The sequence below is a fragment of the Fukomys damarensis genome, unplaced genomic scaffold (genome assembly GCF_012274545.1).
Source record: "Fukomys damarensis isolate Sample0158 unplaced genomic scaffold, DMR_v1.0_HiC HiC_scaffold_14, whole genome shotgun sequence".
NCBI classification, from domain to species: Eukaryota; Metazoa; Chordata; class Mammalia; order Rodentia; family Bathyergidae; genus Fukomys; species Fukomys damarensis.
The window spans coordinates 8,215,033-8,241,162 of NW_022900926.1; the positions used below are offsets into that span (position 1 = coordinate 8,215,033).

The 26,130-nt window shown below is 41.0% G+C and overlaps 1 protein-coding gene across 7 annotated transcripts in view; it reads right to left on the reverse strand.

The window, feature by feature from the left end:
- Positions 1 to 558: 558 nt before the first annotated feature.
- Kiaa0408 (KIAA0408 ortholog) overlaps positions 559 to 26,130 on the reverse strand; it is a 32,118-nt gene continuing 6,546 nt past the window's right edge. For 4 of the 7 annotated variants that reach the window (XM_010625735.2, XM_010625736.2, XM_010625738.2 and 1 more), the window contains 6 exons: positions 22,387 to 24,049; positions 13,700 to 13,943; positions 9,324 to 9,695; positions 9,160 to 9,239; positions 5,693 to 6,983; positions 559 to 3,749 (listed from right to left, as the gene is read on the reverse strand). In XM_010625735.2, coding sequence (XP_010624037.1) covers positions 3,576 to 3,749; positions 5,693 to 6,983; positions 9,160 to 9,239; positions 9,324 to 9,695; positions 13,700 to 13,834 — 2,052 coding nt within the window. In that variant the 5' untranslated portion in view covers positions 13,835 to 13,943; positions 22,387 to 24,049 and the 3' untranslated portion in view covers positions 559 to 3,575. Of the gene's footprint in view, positions 3,750 to 5,692; positions 6,984 to 9,159; positions 9,240 to 9,323; positions 9,696 to 13,699; positions 13,944 to 19,029; positions 19,272 to 19,504; positions 19,583 to 22,386; positions 24,050 to 26,130 lie in introns of those variants that run through there. The other 3 variants (XM_033763222.1, XM_010625739.3, XM_010625740.2) reach the window with 3 other exon arrangements.

Consider the following 26,130-nt stretch of genomic DNA (forward strand, 5'->3'; position numbering starts at 1 on the left):
GCATGCTGAAGCCTATTATTTGAAGATGCATATTTTCTAAGTGAGAATAAGAAATAGTTTTCAATTTTTTCGTATTTTTTTTCCAGTTCCAGTAATCAAGCCATTTGAAAAAGGCCTTTGAGCTTGCCAGGCAGGCGCAGCACCACTGAGCTACATCCCTGGCCCTTAAATTCTGATAAAGGGTTCTGCCATTTAAGAAAAACATGTAGAATTAGAAGCAAAATAGTATTATACTAGTAATTTGAGTTTGCCTAGAATATTTAACCAATTTCTTCACATAAATGCAAATTTCAGAAGGGACACTCCTTTCAAAGAACACTTTTATTAAATTTATTTGGCAGCTAAATGGACACAGAGTGACTATCACCGTGTGAGAAACTACATGGGCTTGTATGTAGTTTGGAGCAGGGAATCAGGCAGGTTTGGCTTAAATTCTATTATTTAGAGGTATTTTTGGAAAAGCTATCTTTGAAGTACTTGGATTGAGACTTCTTAAGACACTCAGCTTTTCTAAAATATACTGTTCAAAAGGAGGAAAATAAAAATATTCTCAATGTAATCAAATACCACAGTGGGTGTTTCCAAACTTATTTTATTTAACTGCCAAGGTTTGAAGATTTCAAATATCAAGTAGCTTTTCAGCAAGTGTGCCTAAAATAATTTTACAGATCTTTTTAGGGAAGCAGATACTCTTTTAGGTCCAGATGATACAGTTCCTGGTTCAATCACTGCTATTGAAGTAAACCATGTTTTAGGGTAACATCAACCAAATGAAACATCAGACTCACCACCTCTATATGAGACATATGGAGATTGTGCATACTTTTTCAAATGGTGAACTATACAGAGCATCATCTACATTTTTATATTTGGGCCATGAGGCAATGTCTAGAATTTCTGTGAGAGTGGGGTATGTGCACATCACACATACAGATACTCAAGAAGCTTTCTCTGTGCCATTCTTACTGTTTTATCAGTTCAGCAGATGGTATCAGTAATTCTTTGTGAAATAATGTAAGACTGTCCTTCCAAAATTCTTCTAAGGAAAACATCTACAAATAGGAGTAAATGGTTTTATAAACATCAATAAATCCCTTAAATCCAGCAATGACTGGATCATGAAGAGAGCATGTGGGGAAGAAAATGCCCATCTCAAGTAGAAAATTGATGAGTTAAAAATCACAATACATCAAAAATGTTTTCAAGGATAATTTCTCTTTTGCTTATAGGGTTTTCCATTACAAAATTAGAAAATATTTTAAAAGAATACACAGAACTGGTTTCTTCAGTTTTACATTCAGGGGCTTGGACAGGGTGCTCATTATTTTTTCAGCTCCAGTATTCTACAATTTTAGTCAACATAAGATGTTAAAATGGTCCCACTGTTTGTTTGTTTTTTTTTGGATAACAAAAGGGGCTTAAAATCATAACAATGGGCAAAATGAGTCCGTTTACAGATCACAAAGAGAGTCAGGGGAAGAAAATGATGACCCAAGACCCCACTATTCAGCTATCAGTCAGTGTCATTGCTTCCAAATCTATCTGCTCATCAAATACTTTGCATTACTTTGTTTGGATTGGTTTTATTAGAGACACCCAGGAACTCAGTTCCTACTCTTGGAAATACTGCCTTAGTAATTATGGGGTCGAGGTCAGGAATTTCATCTTCTAAAGAAGAGATCCTTAGTACCGGGATGTGTAGGTAGAGGCAGGGACCACAAATCGTGTCCAGCTGCCTGTCACAGGGATGGAGAGAAGAGGCACCTCTCACAGTCCTTGGGTGCCACGTTCCCCTAACTGGTCCATCTTTTCACACCCCAGGGTATCACCTTCCTAGTGTCTTCTCCCCTTTGGTGGAAAAAGGACATAATTAGAATGATACCACTTTGTGTCTAGGTTACTTTTCTTTGACAGATTTCTTGTAGAAAAAGCTATCCCTTGATGGAAACAAGAGTTAGAAGAATAGGTCTGAAGCCCTTATTTACCATCCAATCCAAACTCATATCCTAGAAATTTAATTCGGTTTAATTTCTGGAATTCTTCTTATTGTAAAGCACAAATTAAGCCACCACCATGCTACAGCCTTGAGCTTTTTAGGGCTTCCTGAAATTTGCAAATTGTTTACCTCACGGCAGTATATAGCCAAGTGAATTCCTGTAAGTCATTACAACATCACAAGGAGAAGGTTCTTCTTTATGTTTGATGTGAGAATCCCTTAAGCCTTTTGGTAAAAAAGAAAAGCCTACATATAGTTAATGTGTAACTAACACCACGACAAAGTTTGTTTTAAATGGAGACAATAGAGCAAAAGTTTCTTCTAAGATCCTCTATGTAAAATTCCAGGCCCTCAATATTCCTATTTATATCAGTTCTCAAGATACATTTTATTCATTCGCTGTATGCAAACTGTAGCCAAGACACGCATTTCTGTTCCTTATGCTACTCTGGGTGCCAAAGTTTAGTTTAAGACTGTTTTTTATAGCACACCACAAGAAATAGACTGTATACTGCAATAAGCTTGTTAATAAAACAAAGTAAATTAGCTCTTCTACAATTGTAGGGAAAAGGTTAAGGCAGGAATGGAAGAATGACTTACCTTTAAACGTGTATGACTCCATGTAAAGCAGCTAAACTAAAAGCTGATCACAATTTTAACAAAGAAAGAAAAATTCAACATGACTTAACCTTTTTACATCCCATTTAAGGGATGCTCTTTACTGAGGTTGACAAAATAAATTCATGATTTAGTCCTGTTGTTCATTAGGCAGCCTCGTGACACTGGCTCAAAAAATTAAGTATACAGTTAAAGCCATTTGAGACCACCATACGATACACAAAAACTTTTATCAACATTTTATGCTTGCTTTAGAAGCTGATCTGTTAACCTGTGACTCTTATTTAAAAGAATAAACAAGAAAATCAATGTCATCTTCATCAATAGGTTAAGAAGTTATTCATGAAGAGCACTTAGAAAACTCCTACTGCTGGATATTTGTATAATTCTTATTTTTCAATGTATGTGTGGGCCAAGGAAGTGGTTAATCAATATATGAACCTCAAATGCTTTTAGGCAGATACCTATTAAAAGGTATAGAAAATATAAATAGCAATGTATATCTTCAAAGCCTTTAAATAAACACAAACAGTATATAGGTGTACATGTTATAATTTCAAAGTCAACACTATCACATAAGTTTTCCTTATCTAAATACATACAAGTACTTCCTATTGCAAGACATGCACCTACAAACACATGGCCATGCACATAATCTTGCTATCTGCCACTTGCAAGAAAGTCAGAATATACAGTATTGTACATTGTTTCAACTTAAATCATAGGGGGGGATTAATGAATATGACATTAAAAAATTCTGATTTAGGAAATCAAAATACATAGAGATCATTATTCCATAGCTTAAAAACACTGAAGACTGATGGTAAGTTAAGATTTAAATTGCTCATCCCAGGAACCTTGAAAGATACAGAAGAGAACAGGACTAGCTGTAAACACTCAGAATGTTCAGTCTGGCAGCCAGGATCAGAACTTTTGTAATCCAGCAACCCAGACTACAGACTTAAACCGTTGGTGCTTCAGGCTGGAGAGAAATGGTACAGCTGGGGGCAGTTCTCCACAAGGCAGGGGGCGCCGATGGAGATCTGGATGCCCATCTGGATGGGAGACGGCGATTTGCTGGCCTAGCAGGACGCAAAAATCCTTTTCCATGTGTTGCTTTCACAGCCGTGGATTCCTAGGACACAAAAGAAGGCATTAATCTCACTACACAGGCATTAACAATGGGCTTCATACATTATCAGTCCTAAGTATGGGACCCATGTCTTAGGACACTTACAAGCAAGAAAAACACTAAAAACTAAACAAGGTATTTGTCTAATATGTGTAGGCTTGCATGTTTTAATAAGAATTCCAATTTTAGTATGGACTATGGCATGAATTTTAACATTAGTGATCTCTTTGTAGAACCATGAACTCGAGTCAAATGTCCAAGTAAAATAACTTCAACGTGATGGGACTATGGATGTTTTTTAGTGGGATATTTATGGAGGAAACTTTTCACTTGCCTCAGATCATTGACTCATTGACACTTTTAGAGATCACAACCCAAAAGCACACAAACCAAATGACTCATGTGATCCTTTTTTTAGAAACTAAGGATCACTGACTGTGCAACTATTTCACAAGAGTTTTCTTTTATTCATTTATTTTTATTAGTCCATGTAAACAATACATAATGTTTACACTCCTGGTGAGGAGGTTGTACACGTACATAAAATATCTTAAGCCTTTTTAAAAATTCTCTTTCCCTCTCTTTCTTCCTCCTCCCTCCATCTCCGGATCCCCTTCCGATTTGAGAAATATCTATCTCCCTGCGTTTACTTTCCTTTTATCCTGCTCTCTGTTTATGTTTTTGGTTTCTAGGCAAACCATGTGATATTCAAGATTATGTATCTGATCTACATCACTTAACACTAGGTCTGAAGGTGCATGCATTTTTTTTTCCTACAAAGGACTCAAGTTGATCTTCTTTACGACGGAGTAGTCCTCCACTGTCCATATGTACCACACTTGCTTCATCCATTCATTCGTTTATAAGAATGCAGGCTGCTTCCACGATTTAGCTATGATGGATTATGCTGCCATAAACATGGTGTGCATGGATCACTGCATTGTGATGCCCTTAACTCTCTGGGAAGATTCCTAGCAGGAGAATAGCTGGTCAAATTATCACTAAAACTATTTTTGTGTGTTTAGTACTGAGGATCAAAATCAGCATCTTTTGCATACTAGGCAGGTATTCTGCCCTAAACTACACCCAAAGCCCTAAAATACTTTAAATGCAGTTTGAAATACATACTATATTGTGTAAAAGTAGGATTTTTATAACATCGACTAACAATAACAATATAACATCTCCTAAGTTTTTGTAAGTTCTGTTCTGAAAATCTTACATGCACAAAGGAGAGTTTATAGCTCTTAATTTTAAATATTAATTTTTTGACCTCTTTTTCTCCTATACTTATTGAAGACTGTATTCTTTCTTAAATGGACAGGATAAAAAAAGATAATAATTCACTTAAATTCTAACTTTTTGGCAATTTTCAAGCTAAAAATATAGGCAAGTAAGAATAACCTTCTTCCATATACTGTTTTAGTTCCGCAGATAGGAGCGCTTTATTAGGTACTGTTTGAAATGACGTGTTTCACCAATATTCACATTTCTGTGGCAAATCCTATGAGAACATGAATTAAATGCTAAGAATGACAGAACCACGAATATTTAATAACTACAAAGTCAAAGTTATTTTAAGGAATATTTTCCATATCCTTAAAAAATAAACTTTGAAGGAATAAAATGATCTAAATCCTATAAATGTATATTCCGAATTAAAAAAATAAACTGTACATCTTTGATCTTCCCAAAGTTCTTAAATCCACTTACTATATTGATGTCATTTACTCATTTAAAAAAAAAATTTTAATGTGCTGGTCTAAGTCCTAAAAAGTACATGTTAAGTTCATGTTGAGTCACACTTATTCACAGAAGAGCAAGAAGCTAAAAAGATGTTGACATGTGTCCACGTTCTGTTGGTACCAACAGGCAACTGAACCGAACTCAGAACCTGTGTGAAACACAGATGCCGCCCTCCCACAGGAAGTAGCTGGCTTTCTTACCTCTGCCACCTTTTTCCGATCTACTCCTCGTTTCACTTGCTGTCCTCCACACAAAACTGTCCTTGGCTGAGACACTCGCTCCATCGGAAGCCCTTCCAAATGCAGACCCGATGTGGCGCTACCCCTGACGTCACCGTCACATTCGGTCCCATTTTCCCGCACGCATTTAGAGCACTGCGACGCAGGACCCCTTGACGTCTCATACGTGTGCAGCAGCTTTTCCACAACACCGTAATTTGACCTGGGGTCGGCGGATCTTGGTCGGCCAGATAAATTGCCTGGTCTCCAGTCATGCCCGTGAAGCACATTCCGGTAACCGCCGGGATTTATGTGTTCCTGCATTTGTCTGACCAGGCCAGTTGTGGATTTCTTGGTGGGATTATCAAGCACATTTTCCACCGGTTCAGACATGCGGGCACCGGTTTTCAGAATATCAGTCACACTGTCGCTTTCTGATGTGCCAGCTACAGGAGTCGTTAAGGTATCACAGTGCTTACTATCTTCAGATGACTGTGAGTAGCTTCGATTTTGCTGAATTGCATGGCAATTTCTGTCTGTTCTGAATACAGTTCTGTTAAACTCATCAGTCTTTGTCGCCAGCTTCTCATTCCTTGTAGTCCTTTCAAAGCCACAACTGAAACTTCTATGTGGGCCACTACTCTGTGCCAAGGAACCACTGTCATTATTCACGTGAGGAGCAGGATGCGATTTAGCAGGGTGATCTGGAACCACTTTCCCAACCTGCGGCTGCTGAAGCCACAAAGTAGAGAGGCTCTTGGTGGCATCCTCGCCAGCTTCGCATGGACTTATGCCAAGTTGAACACTGCTATCTATTTGGATTTCTGGTATCAAAGAGGCGAACATGACACTATCTGCCGAAGTCTTTCCCTCATGTGGACCCAGTGCAGGTATCTCACGCTGCCTTGACAGAAAACAAGGATTGGAGTTCCTTTCATCTGGGGCCCCATGGGCCATCCGGCTGTTGTGGTTTGCACTTTCCTTCAGTTGTTCTTGGGCTTGTTCTGAATATGAGCTGGGGAAATTCCGAGAAGTGCTTCTTGGAGGAGGAACTGGTGGGGTTTCTTGTCTTTGTAAATCAATTGCACCAATTCCACAACTTTTCACGGAGTTGCTTTGGGGCACGTGGGTACAGCTCAGATTCTTATTTTTCTGTTTTTCTTTTTCTAAATTGACTGGAAAAATGCACGGGCCATTGTTGATCGAGTGGTTCCCCTGAGAGGCCCAGATTGCATTTGGCATTTCCCCTCGGAGAAAAGAGTCTGACTTCATCCTAGATAATTGTAAGGCATGATACATTAGCAATAGCTGTATTTAGGATGAGCTCCTAAAAGAAACTATGAGTTTGTGTTACAGAACAGGGTGTCACCATTTTCTCAAATGCAATTTTTATGTAAATTTTCTACTCAAAAACCTCAAGACTGTCTTAATGCAGTTTTAAGTCAGCACTTGGTGTTACATTCATGGCTCTATGCTCTCTGCCTGATTTCCAGTCTTCGTCATTTTTCCCTATTACTTGAAACTTCAGAGTACACTGACTGAACTATGTCATCTCATGAGTTTTGGCTATGGCTATCGAGTTGCCATTTCTATAGCTCTTCTCTTGCCATTTCCTTACCTCCTCTTTGCCTTTGGAATTCCTACTCATCTGGAAATGGAGGCTCAATTTCCTCCTCTTGAATTTGAAATAACAAGTTAGGTAGTAAGAAAGCTGAACAAAAGTGCAATGAGACGTAAGTAATTCCAAACAGAAGGTGTCATTTGAGCTTAAAAGAAAAGTCAGAATTTTTTATTTTTTGGATGAGTCCAGTAAAGGGCATACAGGCAGGGAGCTGTGACCAAACAGCGAGGCTGTTTAAGAAACAATGAGCATCTGATATTCAGACAGAATGAAAGCAGAGTAGGGCAAACAATGAAAAATGTGAAAAGTCATGTCAAAGTGTGATGTTGTTGGGAAAAACTGCAACATCTTTGAATCATGTGTAAAAGATTTTGAACTTTTTTCACTGGGTGACAAAGTGAGTTTTGAACAAGGTGTTACTTGTAAACAAAAACTGGAAAATAAGTCTTTTTCTGAGTTATTTAAGTAGAATCCTCAAATATGGCATGAATATGGATTCACAAATCAAACTTATCATATCGATAAATGTAAGTCATTTATATTTATTCAACTAATAAATGATTGGCTTCCAATAAAGTGCAGGTAAATACCCACTGCCAGAACAGTAGGAACAGCTACATGGGCCAGTGGAGGACAGAATCATGTATAGAACACAGTGCATTAGCAAATCTACTGAAAGTCTGTACAAAAATTCTCTGCAAGCTTCCAAGGAGCTAAGGAAAAATAAGGGAGCTCACTTTTGTTACTTCTAGGAGGAGCATATGGTGCTTCCAGGAGAGAAATGTTGATATCAGCATAACCCATCTTTGGTAGTCATGTGGAGACTTTAAAATTAATTTATAATTTGGCTAAAACTTGCTCTCATAATTATGTACTATTTCTGAATTGAAATAGCATTTTTTGGGTCATGTGTATGTGTGAACATACTTGTCATGTTTTATTCTGAAAATTATGTATGTCTTTCTCTGTCAATAGTAATTGTAGAGAAATAATGACTCTTAGAGGTAAAGTGTTTCAAGAGAACATCAAATATAATTATCATACCACATTCTTAATTTCTGACATGGTTTAAGGGTGTATTTAACAGAGTAAGTCCACTTGTGTACTCTTCCATTGGCCAAGTACTCAAAATAAAAGAGAACTATATTGGATATGGTACATACACAAAATGGAATATTATTCACCAACAAAGAAGAATAAAATCCTGTCATTTGCACCAAAGTGATGAACATAAATGAGACACAGAAAGACAAATGTTGCATTACAAGCATCATATCTTCTCTCTTACATGTTGAAAGAAACAGAAAGTAAAGGATGGATCAATAGGCACTGGGAGGGGTGCTGAGGAGAAAGGAGGAGGTTGAAGGGAGAAGAGCGGATGGACAAGATCAAGCCACGAGGCAGGCATGCAGAGAAACATCACAGAAAATGCGATTAATTCGCACAATGAAGGTGTCAATACTTTTAGTAATAATTCCAAATTTTCCTCCCAGAGAGTGAGTTGTGCAAACATTATTATGTAAAGTAAAGCACCGTTTTCTCAGTTAAAAATAAAATAAAATTTAAAAAAATTATATAAGAAGTCATTTCTTAACTCTCCATGGAAGGTTTGCTTTACTAATTACCAAGAGAATAAAGTACTCCCAATAGTTAAATTGTAGAAAGAATTGCAATATTTGTTTTAAGAATTAGTGAAGAGAGAAACATACACTATCTACCTCACCTCCACTCGACTAACTCCTTCATTCTCACTAATAAGATGTAAGGAGGAGGCAAACAGTCCTGTTCTGGTTTTCTACAATAAAATACTCGCGGAGCCCCCGCTCACCTTCTGTGGTTAGACCGTTTCCGAATTTCCTCTTGAAAGCTGCACAGTTCTTCACTCACTTTGGCGAGTTCTTCCAGAGCCTTTGTACAGAGAGACACAGAGCAGGTTAGCACCCTGAAACCTACGAGTTCTAGAAAAGTCTGCAGCGGGGCGGCCTCACTCACTGTGCTGAGGGCTCCAGAGCAGCTCTTCCTCTCCTCCTCCTCCGAAGTCCCGCGACCCCGCCTGGCCTCCTCACTCTCCTTTTGTGTGTCTGTGGCCAATGAATCCATGAACCCCACCTCTGACTGTTTGCTTGATTTCTGTTCCCGACACACCGCCTTTGCTTCACCCAGTGAGCTCTGCGCTGCGCCGTGTTTCTCTGTCGGGACAGCGCTGTGACCCCCGGCTGTAAATTCGTGGCTCCCGGAGCCCGGCGGCTCACTGGGGGACGACGCCTGTCTTCCACCTCCAGCGCCCTTCTCATGATGGCGACCGATGACCTTGGCACGCTCACTCCTGTTGAGTTTCCTCCGAAGCTTTACTTCCTGGCAAAGCTGCATAAAAACAGTTAAAACTCTTTTGCCCTAGCTGACTTGGCCAGCGCTTTTTGTAACTGAGCAAATCACTTTGCACTCTTTGCCATATTACCATCCACTACCCTGACTCCAAATAGACCTTGTACCCACGGATTAGCTGCAGCCACCTTGGAAAACTAAAAAGACCTCTCGTAGTAGGGCAGCACACGGATGCTAAGTTCTGTCTTCTGGGCCGAAAAGCAACTCAATGAAAAATGAAAGAAACCTGTGTCCCTGTACACAGGTGCAGAAGAAGCACTGTCACAAAATCGGAAAGAGCTGCATCAGTTCATAGCCGTGCTCTCCCAGTGCTTCAGAAAGGACCAAGAGCTTAACTAACAATACAAGCATTTTAAAATGTGACCTTATTTATATACCAACATGGAACTAACTGGCAGATAATCTCCAGTAGTAAGTCAATGCATCCTGCTCCCTAAAGAGGCCCTTGGTCACCCAAAAATGTCTCCTTGCAAACATTTTCCTGAAATGTTGCCCTTTGGAACAATGTAACACTAATTACACCGAGGAGGGCTCCAGATTACTGAGAATCTCCCAATGCCACATATACACAGGTTCTCAAAATAGTCCCTCATTCAGGTTAAAACAGATGTGACAACCGAGTCCTAAGACTCCCATAGTGTATTTATGAGATCTGTGCTCTGCCTGCAGCAGTCCAGCTCACTTCTAGACATTGGAAGGAAAGCGGCCTTCTCTTTAGGCTTGGGTTTTGGTTTTTGGTTTTTTTTGAGACAGGGTCTCACTACGTAGTTGAGACTGACCTGGAACTCACTATGTAGCCCAGGCTGGGCTCGAACTCACAGCGATCCTCCTGCCTCAGCTTCCCGAGTGCTGGGATTACAGTTGTGCACCACCACGCCTGGCAAGGCTTGGGTTTTGGTTTTTGGTTTTTTTTGAGACAGGGTCTCACTACGTAGTTGAGACTGACCTGGAACTCACTATGTAGCCCAGGCTGGGCTCGAACTCACAGCGATCCTCCTGCCTCAGCTTCCCGAGTGCTGGGATTACAGTTGTGCACCACCACGCCTGGCAAGGCTTGGGTTTTGGAAGGGCTACTCAGCTTTCCAGAGAATCTGTCAGATAGACACTAACACACCTGGCTGCACTTCACAGCCAGTTAGTGTCTGCATAACATGCACTGCTATGCAAGGAACAGAAGGACAAATATATCGCTGCTTACTAGGTACCTAAATGCAACGGAGAAAAGCATTACACGTAAATGACACCTGAAAGATATACGGTGATTTATTTTCTTAATACTTTTGAATTTGAGTTGTTACTGCATAAGGTCAGGACAGCATTAAACAACAGCTGTGCATCAATAGTTTTAGTCTCTGTAAAATTGTTTATCCTGGGCTGGTGAACCTCCTAAGGCTTGGGGTCATGATGAGGAATATTTCTAAAAGCAACTCTATGTGGTGGCGTGTTAAATCTAAGGGTGGGCTGGGGATTTAGCTCCACAGTGGTTCTGCCGCCTGCCTCTCAAGCCCTAGGTCCCGAGTTCAATCCCTGGCACCACCACCACCACCACCAACAACAACAAAAACAACAAAAAACAAAAAGAAAAAAACTAAGGGTGGTGTTGCCATTTTTTGGAGAAGTCATGGGTGAAACAAAATAGTTTTGGTTTCAGAACAAGGGGGAAAAGTGCTATTCCTGGGAAATAGGTTTGCTTTTGTCTTTGAATATTGAGAAATATGCACTTGGTAATTTTTGTGTTAGTCACTAAAAAGAAGTGTTGCTGCATCTAACATACAATCATTCTTATGGTCTCCAAGTGAAATTTCTACTTCTATACAGCACACTTTGCCTTATGCGTGCTTTTACTCCATGGTGAATTCTCTTGGCTCTCCAGGTGGGAATGAATAAACAACCAGCTCAAGGCAATGGGGGAAGGAAGGCCGTTTATTTTGCACAAGGGAATCTGTCTTACTTGGTGCTCAGCCCTTGCCAGTGGTTATCTGACCATTCCACCAAAGGAGACACGGAGAAAACACTGGAAGCTGAAGCCAGGACTGTTTTCTCCAGATGTCTACGAACTGCAACCAGTGTCCAAATAATCCCGACTCCTTATTTGGATTATTCTAAGTTTCAAGCGATCCAGGTACGTACATCTTGATTATTTCATAGTAAATGCAGTGACTGTGGAGAGTGACTGAAAAGGGAATGGTGAGCACCGCAGAGCCGAAAGCCACAGGTGCCCACTAGGCGGGGTCACCTTTTGAAGGCTCTGAAGTTCTATGTGCGCGCGCAACTGGAGTCTATGATTCTTTGGCACATAGGTCAAAACTTTGCTTATGATTTCACACCCAGAATATAGTGCTCCACACGAAACAAATACAGCCTACTATGTTTGTGGAATGAAACAATTTTTCTGGGAATCAAGTATGGATTTTCTAAAAAAATTTGACTTTAGAAAATTTCCTTCATTCTGTGATATGTGAAAATACCTTCTTCCTGTTTTCTCAATGTTCATATGCCAGCTAGGCAGCCTGTAAACCCACACCCACACATTGCCTGTATTCACTTGCTGAAAAGCATAATCTATGGGCAATTTGTGTAACACATTAGCTATACAAACCTGCTGTCTACCAAGGCAGCAAAACATAATAACATAAGAGTGACTCTCTAAGATGACAAAGAAGTCCTGCAGCCCCTTCTGGCTTCCTGAAGCAGGAAGGGCCGCTCTATCACTTAAAATCCTATTGAAAGAATGAATACTGTCTGCTAATTTGGAAGGGTAATACTTACCGCACAGAGTGTGTACAGTTGGCAGAATAATTATTGAACCACAGCAAAGTTAACCAGTCAGCAGATCATTTTAGCTACATGGCTGAGTAGCAGACTAGACTAATCCTGCACCCGTTAATTATTTTGTTGGATGCTAAATTTATCTGAGATTGTTACCACCTGGACCTCCCAAACCTTTGGGAACCAACAATCCCTGACTAAGTCAGTTTCTGCCTGAATTAAAGTTTTAGAGTCTTAACAAAGGTATCTCCCAATTGATCCAATCTCAGTCTCTGGGTAGAGAAGGGAGTTTAAGGGACAAAGCAGAACATGTTTTGCAAACTATGAAGGGACAAGAAGTGGATCTACCATTTAATCTCTGATCATATACCATAGGTCCACCTTCTCTTTTATTTTTTCATTTTGGCTGGGAAATTTGTCAATTCTTATTTTATTCATAAACAGTTACCTGTTTGTCAATATGAAAAAAAATTCCATTATAAACATTTAAAGCATTTACTTTTATTGCCTGCAAAGAAAGGCCGAGGAATCTGTTAACGTAGCTGTTTTGGTAAGAGGCAGAAAGCCATATGAGTCAATGCTGTGGATTTACCAGAATAAAGCAAGGCAAGTATAAACATTCTCCAGCTCACAGTTATAGGAGTTTAACTATACACCAGTGCAAATGCTTGTAGGAAATACTCTAGGTCTATCAAGCTAAGGGATGGTAAAAGGGAATGCAGAGACTGCATTAGAGTTTTAGCATGTCATTTTTCATAATCCCCTTCCTAATAAATGCAGTATACTTTACCAGAAAAAAAAACCTCACGTTACCTGCCATTTTCTGTTTGATATATAACACGTTTGTTTATACTGAGCTATCTGACATGTAATTTCCTTTGCTACACATTACTTATAAATCTCAGGAAATCTATATTCTGGTGCCCAATTATACTTTTTCTAGTATATTTTCCACAAATTATGTGTTTCTTAAGTTGTACTCACAGGCCCTGACATCTACCAGCATATGCAGGATGCATACAACAATTGACCTCAAGCCTCACCATCCTGAGAATCAGACGTGGGCATTCTAGAGTGACATGTCAAGGTCCTCACTTCCATGCAGGGCTGTACAATGAGCATGGTCCCTAAGATGCCACTACAGGACAAACATCACCAGAATTTTCATCCTGAGTTTGAGCTCAACGGTATATTCAAAATAAATCAGCACGTACCTCTTCTATCTTCTTCTGCATGATTTTCCACTGACTTTCCCACTCCTCCCTTTCACTGTCAAACTGGTCCAGTAATTCCATCTTCTCCTTATGCCAGTCAGTCTCTGTGTCCCCCCACTGCTTTGGCAGGTCCATGGCAGCTGTGCAAGGAGTGTCAGCAGAGACGTGTTTCTGCTTGTCGCTGCTTTCTCTTCACTGTTTCTTGGAAGCTGGGGGTTGTTTTATGCGAAGCAGTCTCACTTGCCTTTAAAATAAAGCCGAATGCAAACATAAGGAGAGTTCCACATTTGTGTGCTTTCTGGAAACATATTTAGTTATTTTGCCATGAGATGCAGACACAAACTATAGAAAACTGGTTTCCCAAGAGAAGAGATAACAACAATCTGCTTAAGGGGAAACTAACATAGTTAATAAAGTAGTCTCTGGTCTCTTACTTTTTTCCCCCTTTTAGAGACATGCGTGCAAAAATTAGAGTGGATAAGATGCTTGAATGCGCACGGACACGTAAGTATTCCTTTAACTACCTACCTAACCTAAAAATAGAGTATGTTATGGAAAGCTAAGAGCTCAAGCATGAAATTCAACCATATGGTCCAATCTATGAGGCTGAATGACTCCTGCTCTGACACAGGGCTGGCCTAGAGGCTCAGTTCTGTCCCCAGGCAGCAAATGTGATTCCAAATGCCAAATGGGATTCTTGTCCCTGCCAGGACCCCAACTTGGGAGACAGCTAATACATACCATCAGAAATCACTTTTACTTCATCCAGTAAAATCTAAATTCATTGAAACTACCTTGTGAGACATAGATTAAAATTTAATAAATGCTCTGTTTTCCTTTTGATGATAATATATGAATGATAACCTGTTCAGGACATGAGATAGAAAGAATTAAAGAAAAGTTTTAATTTCACTTGCAGAGAATCTTCTTACTGTGGTGACTGAAATAATTAGACTGTCAATATTCAGGCTATGCACGTTTAGGGTTTGAAGATACAAGTTAAAACAACAGATATGTAATTCTTTTATAAGTTGTTGAAGGATTCACAGAATAGTTATAAACATTAAATGACATCCTGAATGCAAAGAAGTGGGAGACATTTTTTATTTATTTATTTATTTTTTGGCTTTTTTGAGATGGGGTCTCACTCTGTAATTCAGGCTGGTCTTGAACTCACAGTGATCCTCCCGCCGCACCTTTCAAGTGCTGGGATGACAGCCATGTGCTACCAGGCTTGGCTGATGTTTCTTTATTTTTTGACCTTAAAATATTGCTTTGACTTAAACTGAAAATAGTTTTTATTAAGAAAGTTATATATCTTTTTAGTGTGTAGAAAAGCATATTTAAAAATGCATAAACCTGTTTAAAATAATTGTGCCTATAAGAAACTGAGGACTGGAGATGCAACTCAGTGGTAGCATATGTGCTTAGCATGTGCAAGATTCTGTGTTCAATCCCTAGTTTCAGAAAAAAACCAGTTCTTCAGTAGCTAAGGGGATACCAAAATGCCATAACTTCCCAATTTCCACCTATGCTCGTTATGTGTGAAGTTTCCAATAAATACTATCCCATAGGTGCTGGTATTGTAAAATTAAGCCGAAACAGGCAGTGAGCAGAGTTTTGTATTCATAGGGTATAGAAGCAGATATGTACCCCCTAAATCAGATATATATATATATATATGTGTGTATATATATATATATATATATATTCTGAAGGTGGGGCCCTACAAGAGGTACACTTTTAAATGCTTCGTTAGGCTTATAATTCACTGGTAGACTGTAGTTCAAAACTGTGTCTCATCCCAATATGTATGTTCAGAACAGTTTGATAAAACTAAGACTCATTTGATTTTATATATATATGTGTGTATATATATATATATATATACACACATATATATATAAAATCAAATGAGTCTTAGTTTTATCAAACTGTTCTGAACATACATATTGGGATGAGACACAGTTTTGAACTACAGTCTACCAGTGAATTATAAGCCTAACGAAGCATTTAAAAGTGTACCTCTTGTAGGGCCCCACCTTCAGAAATACTCTAATAATTTTGAGATCAACAGAAGATGGGTTTGACTCTTGGCAGATAAGCGCAGAGCTGTTTGCTGTACCAAACTGTTTGCTAAAGATATTTTTGTAATTTTTACCCATGTTTTTGCACTCACAATATCATGATTAATGCAAGCAAATAATAGTTCCAAACTTAGCCATAAAGATGCTATTGTGTCTTATTTTATTCTCTTAGCCATGTTTATTTCTACCTTCATTTTCTCTCCCCTCTGTCATCCTTTCTTTGGTTCCTGTCCACCCTACAATCCAGTAAGCATAAGTACTGGCCATAATAAATGTCTACAAAGGCCTAACAAAATGAAGATAGTAAAGTATTTACAGAATTGGTTTTTTCGTTGTTTTGGTTCATCTAACTTTCACTGATCCTAATTACCTAGTAATCTATCTAACAATCATCCCCAGGATGTGCAGCCTCTGCTTATTTAGAGACTGGCAGCCTTACAACTTTACAGCCACATGTAACTGTGAGCTGAAGCCGTCCTGCTGACTAGAAGTCCTTTACTGGTGGAATTTCTTGGGAAGAGTAAAGTAGTTTGAAATATCAAGAGATAGCCACAGATTTAACCAAAGAAATTACACAGAGGGTGCACACTACCAGATTCTCGGGTAATAGATGCTATGATAGTCTTTGCTTTACGCCAACTGCCTTTAAACACTGGAAAAGTCCAGAAATCATCGTCATAGTTTTCCAATAATTATGGAGCACATGATTCCAAATTTGCTTTCTATTCCCAACTTTTCTTGAAACACTTCTGTATCAGTTTGAAAATGGCCAGAACCTCTCCTATTGTGGCAACCTGACGATCATCCAAAAACACTGAGTCTTGCTTCTGGTAAGAGGACTCTGAGCCCAGGTAAGGTTCCTTGAGTCCCGTGCCGCTCTGCAAAATGCCAAACTCTTCACTTACTCTGGAGAAGGGCCAAAGTTCAGAGCTTCCCCTCTCCAGAGCAACTCCTACTGCCAGAAAACATAGTGGTTGTAGATCAAAGGAAGGCCTTGCAAGAAAATGTCTACAGAAAATGTTTATCTGTGCCAATTTCTTGTGGGAGGATTTAGTTAGCTTTCCTAGCATTTCAGTCTTGTCATAAATATAAATATCAAGTGTAATAAAACTGAATATATTCCATCCTCTTGTAACGATAAAGGGAGACAGAACTGTCTAGAAGTTTCAGCAAGAGAATGCTTTACAAAAGTGCCTAAATTGTGGACCAGAAAGATAAGTGCTTGATAAATGCTTTCTTCTTTCTCTCCCTCTGTTTATCTGGATCCTTTTCTTTTGTTTGGAGTTAAGTTGATTATTTTAATATTTAATTAGAAAATGAAAAGAAGCAAATCTAATGGTGTAAATGCTCCTCCTGTTCTCCATGGTTTTTCTTTGCCTTAGTATCTTTCAAGTATTTTTAAGGACATATGTAATGTTAACTATTTAGAAAAAAATTTTGTTAGTAAAATATTAAATATAAATCATCTATGAGTTGATTTGGTTATAATTCTAAATGAAATACTAAAAAATCAAACTTTGCAGGGATGGAACGTTCTGTGATGAGAAGTTACAGAGTGAAATGGATATGGTGATTTAAAAGCTCAGTTTTAGTGTCTCCACTGCGGAAAATATAAACGTTCTCTTTGTTCCTGTCACTCTTCCGCCCACAGAGCTCGGCATCCGCCAGGGAGAGGAGGAAGGAGTTTTGTTTCCCTCCCCCAAATATCCCTTTGCTCTCCATCTCACTTGACTCCTTCCAGAGTTTCATTCAGAATTAAAATTTATGAGAGCAAACGCACAAAGGGCGAGCGGCCTTAGTCATGTTCTTCCCCAACAACTGAGCTGGGGTTACATAATCCCCCTCAGCCGACCTCTCCTTCCCAGGGCTGGACGCCAGGACTGTAAAGGGTTGTGAGTGGGTTGCGAAAGCGTGGTGATGGGCCACACGGTTTGCTAGCCCTTCAGCCCCACCGGGAGCCACACAAGCCCCGCCATAAGCCATATTCAGCCCCAGATCTGCCGCCCTTGTGTCATGGTGGCACTTCCGTCCTCCCTTCCTGTGTGCTCGCTGATGGCCGTTTCAACATCCAACTCACCGAAAACACGATTTCAGCCGAACAGACTAAATATTCAAAGCGGTGACTTCATTGCCACTTCTCTCTTTGGGATTTCTGTTCAGTTTTGTGCTTTTCTTTTTCCTTTTCTACTTCTTTTTTTCTAAACAGCCTACTTTTCACACAATTGAATTTTCATTTATAAGAGGTCGCATACTCCATAGGAATGCTATGTGCAGCAGGCACTGCCAGCCTCGCAGTTCCTGGAAGAAATCAGCTGGCCCGAAGTTGCTTTGCTTTTTACTACTTTGAGAGATCAGGAATTCCCACGCCTGTACCCATCCAAGTAATGCACCATTTACTTCCAGAATCCTCTAGCCCCCTTTCAGTCTATCATCAATCCCAGGTCTCATTTCCACTGATTAACAGATCCACTCTTCCTCTATTGTTCAGTAAACACGTCTTTCCAGAGACCACCCTGACCTGGCTTTTCTACAGGAAAAAAAGGCATTTTTTAAAGGGCTGCTTTTTATTGCTATTTCAGCACCGTTCTTCCTCTTCCAACGAGGTCAAAGAGACGCAGCCACTTGCAATTCCCAAGCAATCAATGTAGTTTGTCACATAATTATCATTTCTTTCCTCCTGGTATACTCAGTTATTTACTCAAACTAGAAAGCAGAAGAAACCACGAGAAGCTAGAGACACAGATTTTACTTTTCTTAATAAAATAGAAGTGTTGATGAACAGTCTCGGCTCGGGTAAACACAGGTAGAAAATCTCGAACAGAAGATACAGTGGTGAGATTTCCTCCTTACTGTAGATGAACCCATTCTGAACGGCTCAGATTTCGGCTCAAATGAGAGAAACACTAATCCTGCATGCACACCATGACCTTCAGCGAAATCACGTTATTTTTCATTGCAACTTTCCAATCCCAGCAGTCTCAAGGGGTGTGGACGTTCATTTTCAAATACTAAAAGCCTTCGTTCTAACACAAGCTACACCCTAATAAGTCCAACGTTAGCAGCTGAAAGGCCTCTCCGCAGGCAGCACAATCCGTTAAGGACCCGCCCACTGCTCTGCAGCCCAGACCCAGACACCCGCAGGAGCAGATGTTGAAATCTGCTCCCCAGCACCCACAGCGGCAGCCCCTCCGCCTCTCGCAGTCGGGAGTCCCTGGCTTCCCATCTGGCCAGAAAGTAACGTACCTCTGCCCCGGGGCGCAGTGCTGCAGCAGCTCGACCCCCCTCCTATCTAGCCGGGGAAAGAACAGTGGAGAGCTCGCTGTCCGAGGAGCAAAACTCAGCTCAGTAAGTCTTCTGCACAGAAGGAAGGGTGAGGGGACCCAAATCCGTCAAGCCATCCCACAGAGCAGCACTGACAGGTCCCCCTGAACCCTGCACCGCTTTCCAAAGTCGGAGCTGAGCTCAGGGTCACCGCGGCCGCCCGCCGAGACTCCAGTGACGTCAGTGACTTGGAGGCCGCCTTCAACCCTCTGCTCCCAACCACAGCTCGGTAACTTTAGAGCGGCTCCCTACTGGGTAAACAACTCCTGGTCCAGGACGGTTTTAACTTCTCTGACAGAGCCCAGGCTTTTGCCAAAAGAGCTGGCGGTTAACATCCCAGGATGACAATGGTCAATTTTAGATTTCTTTTATTGAGAAAAGTAAATTCATTTCTTACGGGTAAAAGCCATCCGTCTCCTCGCATTTCTCTCTTCCCCTTTCTCAGCTAGCTGTCAGGATGGACTCAGCTGTGTGTCTGGATGTGGCAGAAGAGCAAGGGCAGTGGTTATGATTCTTATACACGTACAGTGTATCATACATGTAAGATGGGATTATACATATAACCGCCTCTAATTCATCTGTCCACACATAATCTCAAAGAGCTGGCGAAAACTTACTGAAATGTTGCCCTCCAATAAAATGGAATGGGGCACACGCAGACCAGCCTCTAGCTGTGCGCGGTGTTGCGCAGGACGGCAGGTTGCCTGCATCTCCACCAACTGCGCTGCCTTCGCATCACAAAGCGGAGCCAGGGCTGAAGGAGGGGACTGCTTCTTAGGGGAAGTCAAGAAAAGCCACGGTGAGAGAGCCTCGTACTTGTCTTCAACTCAGGCGCCCTGCACGAAGGAAGCCGGAGTATGGAAAAGGCTCCCCGAACCACGACCAAGTTGGCCTGCTGTAGAAATGCTACGAGACTTGGCCTCCCAGCGACATACATACATTCCTTTATTTATTCTTTCTTTCTTTTCTGATGGTGTTGCAGAGACATGTATCTAATGAGGATTGGTTTACTATAGTGAACAAAAAAGTCTCAAGTGATTTTGTGTTTCATTCAGCAAGCAGGCTAAAGTTTAAATACTGAGGTCTTATTTTCAAGTTGAGAGCATCTCCTGTGTGGTCTTTAATGTACCGCATACTCACTTCCATATTACTTGTGCTGGCTTCCTGAATATACTTCATGAGTATCTAAAATGTTTAATAATAGCAATTTGTCCCTAATAGGACCTTAATACACGTAGGGCAGCTGAAAGGCATCCTGCCTCATGTTGTCAGAGTCTGACAAAATCTCAGAAGCAATAACAACCAGCGTAACAGTGACGGTAATAACAGTCAGTCTCCCTAAGACTCTGTGATGAGCACTTTGGTGAGATCTCTATCTCAGGCCATCCTCTAAGCAGCTGTGCATTAAATATTATTCTAATCTTCCAACCCTGCCTTAGAGAGGCAAAGAAAGCATCTTCCAAAGTTTACAGAGACACATCTATGTGGAGGAGGGACAGGGCTTGGAAATGGTTTCCCCGATTGGAGATTCTGAGATTTCGTCAGAGACCCAGGTTTCTGTGCCACGACTGAACTGTGCGAACTGAGAAGCTGTTCCTTCCTTACACAGCTACTCGCTTTACTTCGAACGGCTGCAGGGCTTTGAGGGGGTGCGAACAGCGACGGGCATGCAATAAATGTTAGCTCTCGTCTGCCTCTACTCTTAGCAAAACAGAGATGACTCTGGGTGGTAGAATGAAGGGAGCTACTCAAAGGCAGTGATGCAGAATTAGTAAATGACGTGGTTTCTCCGCACGTTCATTCCACACCTCTCAGCTTCTGTGGTCCTCTCTGTACATCAGGTGAAGGCCTTTTCCCCTCCAGTCTCACAGGAAGAAACAGACTCTCTCTTAAGTCCTATCAGAAATTCACAAAGGGTGTGGCTAAGTCACAGGGGAAACTACACCAGGCTCTACAGTATTTCACAGTCACTGAACAATACTGATGTCGATCATATCTCAGCCTTTCTTCCTGAGAATCCCAGGAGTTGTTTACTGCAGATGCTTCATTGGCTTCCTGTCCTGACAGAGCTGAGTTTAAAATGTAAAAAATATGACAAATAACTGCAGTGAATGCTTCAATTTAAAAAACGTACTGTAGCCAGGCATGGTGGCACATGCCCGTGACCCCAGCACTCAGGAGGCTGAGGCAGGAGGACCACTGTGGGCTCGAGGCCCGCCTGGGCTCCATAGTGAGCTCAAGGCCAGCCTGAGCCCCACCATGAGGCCCTGTCTCACCCCCACAAAGTATTACAGTAAGACGCACTGCCATTTCCTTCATGTCCACCAGGCATTTCACCATTTTGCCTCTTTCTGGAGCAGTTGTGAAGTCCTCTCTTATAAGTGTCTTTGGTTGTGCCTTGATGTCCTGAATTGATTGCAGATGTTTACCTTCCACGCTCATTTTGCCTTTAGGGAAGAGCCAGAAATCACACAGCGCCGGCAGATTTGCTGAACCAAGTAGAAAAGGACCCATCGTGACGCTTTTATGAGCCTGTCTTTCCTGAACACAGCATGCCCTGGCAACCTTCACCATAGTGTTAACCACACCTCATAAAGACACTTAAAAAACTACTCCAGAAAGTGGGAAGAAAGGTGATGTGATACGAGTGTTCAAAGATAGGGGCGATATTTTTAGTGAGATCACCGCACTTGTGTCATCTTACATTTAATGTGCTTCTTTAAATTTAAACATTCCCCATGCATTTTGATCACATCTCCTAGGTAAGTTGATTAGATGATAGGATGTGAAGGGAACAACTAGTCACCAAAAATTTCATTTCTATAATCATATAGGTAAAATAAATGGGCTGAAAATACAGACGACGGGGTACTTACAGTGACAGGCCTTACATTTTCAAGCAGGTGTCCCAATGGCTGAAAATCGTATGGAATTATATGGAATGTGCTGTATGCTCCAGTTTACTTTTAAGCCATTTGAACACTTAATCTTCCAAAAACAAATATTTACCCAAAGGACTGCACTGTGTTGGAAAATGTTACAATTTCATACCTGAGGACCTATTCATCCTATTTCAATGTATAATACATATGTAAAGAAATGCATATAATAACAGGAAGGAAATGTAGAAACAGCAGGTGCTATCAAGAAACATAAGCAATATCACAAAAAGATGTGAAAAGATCCACATTAATGATATTAAGCCACAAAGTAGAAAAATTTGGTGTGAAGAGGGTTACTGAATGCATAAATGTCACTGGCAGGTGTTTCCAGACTTACAGAATTTTAGAGCCAGAAGTGCCTCTGACATCTGCCAGATACTCTTCTCATTTTACAGGAGCGAAGAGGTCCTGGGGTGAAGTCATCTGCCCAAGGTCACAGAGCCACGCACCAGCCATGCCAGGAATAGAACCCAGGTCTTCTCATTCCCGGTGGAGTGCCTTGGAGTTTAACATTCCAAGCAGTTCAAGGCAAGGGAGTGAAGCCCAGGAATATGAACGTTGGCTGTGAGGGAGAGGGAGAGGCTGCTTTCTGGCTTTGTGAGATTTAAATTTAGTTCTCTTCAAGGTCCAGACAAGGGAGAAGATACTCTTATTTTTCAACAGTCATAGAGCAGAGAGCGTTTGTTCTGATGACTCTCGGGGAGACTGCATCCTTAGCTAACAGAAATGCTGGATCAAAACACAAAGGGGAAAGGATTTGACTTAGTATTGGAAGTTCTCTGGAGATAAACAGAGCAGCGTGGCCTTCAGCCTGACAGCACACACGCAGTCTGTAGTTTTCTGTCATTCCGACAATCCTGAAGATTCATGAAGCAGTTATGTATTCATTTTCTTAATACTGTCACAGTCCTGGATGTAACGAGAGTCGGGAGCTTCTGACTTCTTTCTTACATTGTTTCACAGCCGTAAACATATGTAACAGCAAAAAGGGGTGTGGTGTTTCTATTTTTACCGGAAAGGAGATGGAAAGGATGGGAAAGTGACTTGAAGAAATAAACTCATGTTAAAGATGAGAAGCTATTATCGGTGACACACATGTTATACAATCATTCCTTCCAGCTTCTAGAATAATATCTGTCCTTTGCCATTTTTAAAGTCCTTTAGGATCACAATCTCAGTTGCTGAGCAGAATCTTAAGTGCCCGTCTGCCCCTGAGGAGAGTCTTGGGCACTTTCATTAACGTTCCATTTAACAGACACGGTGAGCACCTCTGCGCCAGGGTCGATCACAGGATTTGAAGAAGAAAGACAAATCCTTGTCCTTACAAAGGTGGAGCGGTTCTAAAGATGTTCCAAATCAACCTGCAGCATGGCTGTTCACATATGGCACAGCCTAGCACCTTAAAAAAAATGTACAAATCGGGCGCCTCTTCTGCTGGTACCTGTCCCATCCCACCAGGTGGATCTGAGGTTGCTGTCACTCTGTCTTAGCTGCACACTGCAGTCACTCAGAAATGTATGTCTTAAAAAATATTAAAGCCAGAACTTACCCCCACATTCAGCATTTTGAATCAGAAAATCTAGTATTGAGATCCAGGCTTTGGAAATTTTTCTGTCAAGATTTAAGTCAGGATCTGGATGAAGTCACAGAACGTCAGTTTTGACTGTGTTTATAAAATACAATTGGGGTACTTTATAGCCTCTGTTTTGAGATATATAATTATGGAGGTTGTACCCAGAATATTTATTATCTTTGGAAGTTACATATTTAGATTATTGTGTCCCAACTATTGCTCTGTTTCCCCAGCCAGCGCTGGATATTTCCCCGGGAATCATGGGATGCTGGCTCTGTCTTCCATTCTGAGGGCTGGTCGCATGTCAACTGCTGTCTCAGCCAAGCAGATCCGTCATGGGGCTTATGTGTAGGCACTTCCAGATGACAGAAATATTCCAAAGAAGCAGTTTTGAACTCTCTGTTCTTTTAAAGTACTGGTCCAAATTCTGAGCAAAACAGAAACACATTTGAGAAATGTGGGCTATTTAAAACCAGACAGAATATGCTTACATTTTTTCCAATTTGCTTTCAGAACTTTATTGTTTACAGATTCACGAGTGGGGAGCTGTTGATAATGATGGCAATGAAATCAAAACAATAAAGTCACTATTCTAGGCTCGGCCTTAGCGAAATGGCCTTGGGAACGGCAGTCCACCACAAGAGGGCCTCCCAAGTCACTTCTCTGAAGCTTTATTGAGGCCACGCAGTAAAATGGACACGGGAATTAATCTATAATGCCCCAGAGGTTCCAGCCCAACTATATCTGTCTGTAGAGTTATCCCCACTGGCTGATAGCATTAGATTTCCAGTAATCGCCTAACAAAATGCCAGTGATAGAGAAAGCACTCATTGGTTAATCATGCCCAGGGAACGGAAAGAGAAGAGCTGATAAAGAGCAGAGCATAAAAAGGCCCTCAGGGAACAAGCCAGTATTTGTGAGCTTGGACTGGAGCTGGGGAAAGGAATCTGCTTCACTTATGGGGCACGCGGTGGGACAAACGAGGGAAGAATCACATGGGGTCCACACGTGCGGGTGTTAGCATCTCAGCACTGGGTGTTCTGCTGAAAATCATTCCGGCTTCAGGTGAAGACAACAGTGGATCTGGCTTGAGGGCGCAGAAATGGAGGGCGCCATTACACTTCCCTGTAGTCTCGGGTTCTACTTCTACAGAGCGCTTGGCCAAGGTCTCTCAGGAAGACCACGGGGCCTATAAACACCAAACCTGGATGGAAAGTTTTCCCACGAACATCTTAAGAATCCAGAAAGCAAAAAGGGAGAGAGAAGAGAGTACAAAGCGTGGTATCACCTAACAGGAATGACATTAAAAGGCAGGAAGGAAACTATTTAGCATATCTCCCAAAGAAGCCACGCCTGGCTCTTACACCTTACTCTCTGGCAGTGTTGATGTTATTGATATAATCTTCACGCTAATGTTCCGATAGCCTCACTCTTAGTCATTTATTTTGAATCCACTTTATTATTTTGAATCTGCTCACCTTTTAAAAGTATCAGTAAAAAAAAAAAAAACCAAACCAAACCAAAACAAAACAAAAGCAGGCCAGGGATTTAGCGCAGTAGTTCAGTGGCCTGCCTTGCATGCACAAGGACCCGAGTTCAATCCCCGGTACCAAAAAAAAAAAAAAAAAAGTATCAGTAACTCTGAACAAATAGCTATTAATACTTCTCAATCCACTGCATTCCTTCTAAAGTGAGGAAAAGGACCAAGACCTGAGTTTCCCTCCCTGGTTAGGATTTTCAGAGGTCCAAGGCTGGGGGAGCCTAACTTTCTACCTTTGGGTGGTTTCTCTGTGGCCCCTACTAGATGGGGTCTGAACGCGCTGGAGTAATGCTTGGCCCCTCTGTGCACAGCCTGGGACACAGGCGTTCTTTTCCAGATGGAGGTGCTCAGATTCCCAGGCACCCCTTAAGCCCCAGAATAAACTACTTTTGGTAATCAGTCACTTTGGCACGCTCCCTTTTGGGGAACATTTTAATTTCGTTTTTTACTTTTATTGCCACACCTTTGCAGGACACAAGGGTTCCATTCATTGCAGTGCGTTGGTCCATGTGTGTAACACACATTAATCTAAAGTGATAAATGACTGATATTAGGCAACGCATTTTCTGTGTAAAAAATATAAGTCTATTTTGTCTGTTTTGGAGTTAATGATACAAAAGGAATAACAGAGAAGGAATGAAAAAAACTATAGGCATTCACGAGAAAGAAGGGAAAAGTTATAAACTATCCACTAAACTGAGTTTTATGACTTTAAGGAATAAAAGATGTCATAAGCCACTTTAAAAAGCTTTTCAACTATCTTCCCTTACTAAGTTATTTGCAGCAAGCAGGAAAGAATGGCTCGTTGGCCCCTCTGTGAACTCTCTTAAAGTCTGAATGTCAGGTTAAAGCAGGTACTTTCCAAGTGATGTTTCTCATCTTTCTATAACCACCTACTCCTCTTGTTTGTTAAAACAGATTACATAAGCAGTGTGACTCTAAACACACACACACACACACACACACAC